Source organism: Hevea brasiliensis, chromosome 6 (genome assembly GCF_030052815.1).
Source record: "Hevea brasiliensis isolate MT/VB/25A 57/8 chromosome 6, ASM3005281v1, whole genome shotgun sequence".
NCBI lineage: Eukaryota > Viridiplantae > Streptophyta > Magnoliopsida > Malpighiales > Euphorbiaceae > Hevea > Hevea brasiliensis.
In genome coordinates this window covers 96,410,551-96,419,296 of record NC_079498.1, presented here as the reverse complement: position 1 = coordinate 96,419,296, position 8,746 = coordinate 96,410,551, and the positions used below count along the sequence as shown (strand labels likewise).

The window sequence follows — 8,746 nt, the reverse complement described above, 5'->3', positions numbered from 1 at the left end:
AATATTTCCTGGCACTAATGTTGTCTTTGTTGAATGGATTTTATTATTATTATTTTTTACTTGTACCAAACGAGTTAAAAACCTCAATAACAAACAAAAGAAGACCCATGACAAGAATATGACATACACGTGAAAAAGAGGATAGAAAGAAGCTAGATTATCAACTCAGCATCGCCATGCAGAAGCAGCAAGTATAGCCCTGTCTTGCCACCCCAGGAGCAAGCAACCTTTATCCTCTGTCAATCTGTACCCATCGCATGAATACAAACCCAACAATATCTTGGACTGAGTCACTGCATTTGCACTCAGTGGCACCCCTTTAAATCCTTTCCCTTCCATTAGCTTCCTCCATTTCTCCAGCCTTTCATGCCTCATTGTCCTCTCGATCCCCTCACATGCCACTATGTTTCTTATGTCTGGAGCAAATATGTACTGCTCCACTTTTGCCCTCTGTGCAGAATCTGGTGGAAAAGTTGCATCTAATGAGTCAAAAATTGCTGAATAATAGTGCAATGCCTCAAGGAACCTACCCAGGAAGTATGGTCCGTTGTGGCTTGCTTCTTGTTCAACTAGTGTTACTATGTTTGGTGCTTGGTCACGGATCATGGCTAACAGGTTTCCTAGACAGTGTACAGGGACACGGTGGAGCCGGTTAACGGAGTTAACAGCTAGAGCCTCACCAACCCTTCTGTTGAACATGTGGGGTTTGAGGTCTTCCAGTTCTTCAGCCACTGGATGAAACTCAAATGGAACATGGAGAGAGTGTGCTAGTTCTGTTAAGCAACGACCAGTCTCTCTCACGCCCTCTATGGAGGAGCCGACTCCGGTGATCCGGAGAAATGGAGCACCACCTGGTCTAGCTGCTAAGGCTTGCATGAAAGCTGGCCACTGATAGCCTTGGAGAATGTCTAGGTCAATAACATGAACACGTTCTTCTGCTTCGAAGGCCTCAAAAATGGCTTGATTGGCGGTGAAATGAGCAAATTTTACGTATGGGCAAGCTTGGTAAAGAATCTGATAAATTTTGAGAATTTCCATGGAATTTGGAGGGTAAGGAGAAAAGGGTTTTGCAGTGGAGGTACTAGGTTTAGTGCTAAGTGTTGCAGCAAGCCTAGCACTTAGGGCTTCAGTGAAGCAGGATGCCACTCGTTGCATGGAGTCACCAAGGGGTGTGACCACCCCATTGAGGTGGTGGAGATATTTTCTTGCTAACATATAGTCCTCCTTGGCCACGGCTTCAGCACAAACAAGAAGGAGGTGCACAAGTTGAAGTCCACTGTCTTGCTCCTGCTAAAGTATATGAAGCAACTGAGATTATACTGAAAATGGAAAGAAAAGATTAATGGTGATGAGAGAGAGAGAGAGAGAGAGAGAGAGTTTCACCTGCTCATCAGAACCAATAGGGAGAGGCACCATCAAGCTGTGGTTAAGATTCTGCTGTTGCTGCTCTGGGGATGGCGTTATTGATGGTGGCGGTGTTGTTGTTGTTGGTGTTGGTGGTGGTGGTGGTGGCTGTTGCTCTTGTTGCTTCTGTTTTTGTTCTTGTTGCAGTTGTTGTGACAGCGTTGCATTTCTCAGAGAGCCCATCGGGTAAATATCTCTATCCTGGGTCAGTTGAGAGCCTGCTGATGATGTTTCACTCACCGATCCACCAAACCTCGAGGGATTTGGCATGGCCATGCAATCCAACATTGCAGGAACTCTGCTTGGCATATCAAACAACTGCGATGAACTTCCATTGCCAGATGACAGCCTAGTTGGTTGGTACCCTCCAAGCCCATCTCTTTGATAATCATCCAAGAAATCCTCAATAGCAGGCAAAGAAGAAAGGCTCTCAATTTGCATGTATTGGTTATTTGGAGAGTTAAATACCCTATGGAGAGGGCTTTGTCCCTTCCCTTTATGACTGCTGCTAAAAGATCCAAGCTGAAATAAATGTCGAGGAGGAGAGCACCCTGAAAGGCTCTGCCCTTGCATTGCATGAACGTGGTTGTAATTGCAGTTTGAGGTTTGTGGAGATGGCAAGTTCCTCACTGGAGATAAGACCATGAAGTCGGAATCCAAATGATCAGAGAAAAACGTCTCCCATATCGAACTATCAGGCGACTGAACTTCAACATCTCCATCCAACTCAAATTTCACAGCAGGGAAGCTGAGGCTTGGAGGGTTTAGGCTAGAATGCTCCATATCAGAAGATAATGGAGTTTTCTTGGATTCAGAAATTGATGATCCATTAGGAGAAGTAGGTTGCATCTTGGTGCATGAGCTCTCACTTTTGATTGACCCCATGCTTCCACAAAGAGAATTAATCATTCCTTTCCCTTCTCTAACGCACTAGCTAATTAAATAACTTGTTCTTCACTTCAATACTGGTCCAATAATCATGAAAATTTTTCAGAGCGTAATCTTGCACGCTATGGTTGGCAAACTATAGAGCAGAAGTTAATTAGAGACTGTTTTCTCTCTTTTTATTTACAAGGATTTGTCTCATTGTCCAGTATGCCTTTGAAAAGGAAAGTGAAAGAGACAAAATGCAGATCTAATATCTTTTGATTGGAGCTTAGCGAACAAACAGCTCCAATTTATCACCTCCCACGAGGTTCCTTGCCAAGTTTTGGTGTTTCCTAGAGGGTAGAGGCTCAATCTTGTCACCTTGGATTGCCTGTTTTTTAACCCTTTTGCTCCTCTACCTTGGGAAACCCTGTACTTCCACTAAATGACAATTTCTTGACAGGTCCCCACTTTCATTGGGCCGGCCCAGCTCAGAACAAGGAATTTGGAATGATTAATTGTTCAAGGAGGAAATCATATACATGGATTAATAAGATAAGGGAGGATTAAATTTGGAGCACTAAATGCATAGATTAATAAGACAAGGAAGAACTTCATCAATGCGAAGATTTGTGAATAAAGACAAAATGGATCATAACATAGTGCTTTGCGTTAACAAGGAGGCCCGCAGTTCTTGATACTTCGGCTTTCTTCTTCTATTGTGAATATTTACTCCTGTGGCACCAACCTTGTGTTCATTCAACTCAGTTATTCAGATTTCAGACAATTTCAATTTAATTTATCCTCTAAAATTGATGAAATATTTATATTTTAATCCTTAAATTTATTTAATTTGTAGATACAAAATTGAGATCCTGTGAAGTCATTATTTATATCTAAACTTTAAATAAAAATAGTTAATTATTGAAACAATATTCCTATTGTATTTTATGTTATTATGTGCATGTAAGCATAAGCACATACAAGATTTTGGATCGCCATTGTAATTTAGTGTAGTATATATTAATTTATGGTCCATATATGTCGTTCATGGTAAAAAAATATAGTTAAAATCGCTTTCATGGATTTCAAGTTTATCACTTTGAAGTAAAGAGTTGACTTTACTACCATGCACACAATGGCTACCTCCTAATATTGGAGCTCTCATTTATAAATTTAAATTTTTAAATTGAGTGATTTCTTGATATGGCATAAGAGTCTCTTAGACCAAAAGGTTCAGAGTACGAATTTTGACCACTCCATTTATTAGTTAAATATTTCAGCATAAAGTAAAGTTGATTTATGCTTATTCACACATCAAATCCAGTTGATTTTCACATATGAGGTGTAATAGAGATATATAAAATTATTTTTGGAGTCCTCACAAAGCTTATAAATCACTAGAAATTACAGTAGGATTTACATATTACTCACCCACAAAAAATTATAACAACAGTAAGAGAAATTTAAACTTGAGATGAGTGTATTAAGAACTAAATTTTTAATCACTAAGTTCATCATTTGTGAGTGCCTTCAACTGTATTATAATAATGCAGAATACGCGTATCAAATTTCTCGAGTAAAATTTTTAATGTTAATTTATATATTGAGTTATTAATAATTTTTTACATGGGCATTATAGGGTGATTAAGTGACTAATCATTAAATTAAGCAAAAGATTTTTTTTTTCCTAATGTACAACATATAGTAAAAAAGTGACAAAACTAGAGGGGGAAAGATAGAGAGAATTATGCAAGGTGGAGGAAGAGAAGAGAAAAGAAGACAAAAATGGAGAGATATGCAAGGTCGTCGGATGTGTCGTCGGTGGCGCCGCCTACGCCTTGGATTTGCCAAAGGAATGAAGTGGTTGTCTTGTCCACAACCCCCTTTGTACTCCTAGGCGGCATCTCTCTCACGTGACCTTCTTCATCAACATATTCATTCCCCTTATATATATATGCCTCGTGCCATGGAAACATCCCCATTTGAGAACAACCAAGTTTGTCCAAACATAATCATCTAAATTTCCCCTCTTTCTTGTTTTATTTCTCACCACTCACTTAAATCTTTTAATTCAAGAAGCCAAAACACATCTTTTATTTTTTTAATTTTAATTTTTTTTTTAAATTATTTTATTAATTATTTAACTCGGATTGAGTCTTGATTCAGTTGAGTAATCAATAGTTTAACGGATAAAATTTTACATCTATTAATATACATAATTTAATTTAATTCGTTAATTTTTAAATTTAGATTTTAATATTTATTAAACTATTTTTTAAGAAAATTATTAAATAATATTAAAAAATTAAATAAAATATGGTTAGTTTCATAAATTATTAAAATATTTTATTAATATTTAAAATTTAAAATTATTAAGAGAAATAATTATTTAATTTTATTTATTATCAAAATAAAATAAAATAAAATAATTTTAATGTAGTTTATATACAATAACTTAATTCATATAAAATAATTTGATTCCTATGTGAATTGAAACCAAACCATCCCTCTATGAATCAATCATATTTTAATTACTTTGGGTCCATTTGCTATGATTTTTAATTTTAATTTTTTTACTTCTCTGCCTTAAACGACACTTATAATATTAAGAAATTGTTAAAAAAAATAAAAAATTATACAAAATTCTATCAATATAATTTTTATTATGAGAAAAATAATTACAAATACTGAATATTTTTTTCACTCACAAACCATTAAACAAAATCTTCATTTACCTCATAAATTAAAGCCACCAATTTAAACCGAAATATAAATTTAGGAATACATATGCAATTAGCTATTGCAGTTAATGTAGTTGTTTCCTCCATAACTACAGTGCTATCCAAATTTCAAAGCTTTAATTCTTTGGTGTTTGGACTGTTCATGGCCAGGTTATGGCACTGCTACTTTCATCAAACACTTTTCTTTCATTTTCTTTTCTTTTACAAGGACTTTCATCAAACGCTTTGCAACAATATTTATGATGAAAACGACATCTCAAAGGACCAAGTCTTAATATTTAGTGAAGATAAGTGAGTGGAGTTTCAGTCCTTGCTATGGAGACCACTCAATAATAAAGTTAATTCAAAAATTGTTGTCTTATATTGGTTTAAGATAAAGTATTTATGTTAAATATAATTTTTAGGCAAATTTTCTCCTTCTTAAATTATTTTTTAAGGTGAAATTAGACTCGATTCATTTTCTCTACACTGTCGATGAGAGCATAGTACTTAGGATGAAAGAAATCAAAATAGGGATGATAATTATTTTCAATATCGACTCAGTCCAGTCTACTTTGTATTCAATTAATTTTTCTTTTGAAAAATTAATTAGAATTAAAAAAAAAAAACCAATAGAAAACCTAGCTCACCCCACTTTTTAGCAAGAAAGTCTCTGCTTTAATTCGGATTCTCTGTAGAATGGTGATGGCAAGAGCAATCCCCACTCCAATCTTTTGATTGTTATCTCTATGTATAAAACATATCTTAATTCTAAATAAATGTAATCATATAATGAAATTAGATCTAAGAAAAAGGACCTTCGAGAGAAATTTAATTTTAAATTATTTTTTAATACTCTCTAACTAGTATATTTAAAAAAATAATTTTCTTAACAGCAGTTTTAACAGTAATACCAAACAGACTTTAGATTTGAAATTTGCAAGATTGTTAATCATTATCAAAAAATAAAAGGATGTTAGTCATTAAAATCTTGAGTGGAAATTTTATTTCACCAAAAATCTTATAATTAACCAATCCAACTCATATATCAAATATAAAATTAAATGTTTAAGCTATTTTTAAGGGTTACGCTTTTGAGTTGGATAAGTTGAAATTTAAGCCATTTTATAGTTATTAGCTGATAGCTGTTATTATTAGCTGATAATTGATAATAGCTGTTTTATATTAAGTGTTTGGTAAAATTATATTTAACTGTTGCTGTTGATATGTGAAATGATTAATAAGAGTATATATCATATAATTTATTTTATTATTTAAATAAATATAAAATTATAAATTTATTATATTATATTATTTATTTTATTATTAAATTAAATATATATTTATTAAATTAATATATTATATTATTTAAATAAATATATAATTATTAATCTATTATATTATATCATTTATTTTATTATTGAAATAAGAAAATAATTATTTTTAAGATAATTAAATAATTTAAAAATATAGATAAAATATTAAAATAATTATTATTGTTAATAGAAAAATTTATAATTAATTCTAAGTTTTTAGATATAAATAAATATTTTATATTTTATGTTATTAATAAATAATATTTTAACAAAATTGAAAGCGTTAATTAAGATATTAAAATTATAAATGAAAAAAATAAAAATATTAATAATATTAATTTTTAAGTTAAATGAAAAAAGATAATATGACTAAAATAAAAAATAAAATAAAATCAGCTATCAGCCGATGAGAAACAGCTCCAAAAATAGAGCTGATACAAACTGCAGCTGATGGGTATCATATCAGTTGTCCATCAGCTATCAGCTTTATTTTTTTAAACTTGTCAAACACTATATAATTTATCTGCTTGGGTGTCTATCAGCTATCAGCTGCACCTAACAGGTAAACCAAACACCCTCTAAATAGTTTAACTCAATTGGGGTAAGGAAGTTATTTTTTGAAAAGTGAAAGAATTAAAAGTCTTAATTATATGCGAAGTTAAAAAAAAAGGCCAATCAAAAGCTTTAGTGAGTGAGAAGTTGCTCTCATTAAACAAAAGAAATCAAAAGATGGAGAGAAATTAAATTATTTATTATAGATTCTTGTCATTCAAAAGGAAAACTAAACAAGAGTAAATAAACATTAAAAAAAAAAAGTTGAATCAAACCAAATATTTAGTTGAGGATAGTGTTTTATTTTCAACTTAAAATGAGTTGTGGTCCAATGTGATTTAGGCCTTATTGGTAATATTAATCATTCTAATAATTATTAATTATTTTAATAGTTGTCGATTGTTTTTTTATCAATTATTAATTATTAGTAATTAGTTATTTATATAGTGATTTAAAGTAGAAATGTTCGATAAAAATAGCTATTAAACGTAAAAATAGTGATATCATCTTAATAATCTTAGTCAAAATATTCCTTTAATCTCTAAAGTTAGGAAATGTAACTTTTTATGAACTATTTTCTTAACTTCTAAATATTAGTACAAATATTATACCATGAAATAGTATAAATAAGAGAGATATTATTTAGATTTTAATTAAAATATTAAACGTTATCTTAAAAATTGTTACTAAATAGGACATTAAGATAAATTTTTAGCAGATTATTTTTGTCAAGGAAAAATAGCTTTTGGTAAACCTTTGTTTTCTATGCAATACATATTCATACTAGCATACAATCATCTAACTTTATCACAATTTATTTTTCAAATAATAAATTTAAACATTTTAATAAATTTATATAATTATTTTAAAATTTTAAATGTTTAACTAAATTTTAAATTCTAAAACTTAAAAATTTTAATATAATTAAAAAATATATATATATCTAAAATTCATCATAAAATGTTATATTTAAATTAAATAATAATAATAATAATAATAATAATAATAATAATAATAATAATAATAATAATAGACCTATATATAAATTTATTCTGAATTATTTGATAAACCTCTATTATATTCTTGACCTTCTATATATTACACAATTCCAATTTAATTTTAAAAGAACAATTTTCTTAAATATTAATGATAAAAGAATATTTGGATTTTGGATAAATTACAAAATTTGAGATATGCTTTTTTTCCAATAATTTCAAAATAAAAAATATTGTCATTAAAAATAAAATTATTTCATTTAAATTGATGGAAATAATTATATCATAGTTTTAAATTAAATGATATTTTTTAGCATTTCATCTTTGATATTTGAATATCAAGATATGAAATTTCTTTTATAGCTTAAAATTATTAGTTATTTTATTTTAACAAATAAAAGGTAATAGTTCAAGTCCAGCTGGTCCAAGACAAATGGGCCCAAGGGATACCTGGTCCAAGGCAAGTGGGCTCGACTTGAGGGAATATCTTTCGAAGACTGGTTTAGCCACTACTCTGTGAAGCCTGCACCACATGTCGATGTTCAATAATATTAGCTTTTCTCGTAATTGTTAGCTGTTTTAATAGCTAACTGTTAATGATTAACTGTTTATATAATGATTTAAAGTAGAAATATTTAATTAAAATAATTATTAAATTAACTTTCAAATACAAAAATAATAGAATCATATTATTGATTCTAGTCAAAACACTTTCTAAATACTATTATAAATATTATGTCATAAAATAGTATAAATAAAAAAATAGTATTTTAACTACAAATGCTACTTTAAAAGATGTTATCAAACAAGGTCTTAGTGTTTTTAAGTCAGAGTATTTTTTATTGATTTGATTTGTGTCAGTTTAAATTCGAATTATTAGAAAATAAAA

The 8,746-nt window shown here is 30.1% G+C and overlaps 1 protein-coding gene across 1 annotated transcript; it reads right to left on the bottom strand.

The window, feature by feature from the left end:
* Window positions 1–165: 165 nt before the first annotated feature.
* LOC110636451 (GRAS family protein RAM1-like) lies at window positions 166–2,313 on the bottom strand. The gene is made up of 2 exons (XM_058149305.1): window positions 1,384–2,313; window positions 166–1,287 (listed from the first exon to the last, which is right to left on the bottom strand). The coding sequence occupies exons 1-2, from the start codon at window positions 2,311–2,313 to the stop codon at window positions 166–168; spliced, it is 2,052 nt and encodes a 683-aa protein (XP_058005288.1).
* Window positions 2,314–8,746: the final 6,433 nt, after the last annotated feature.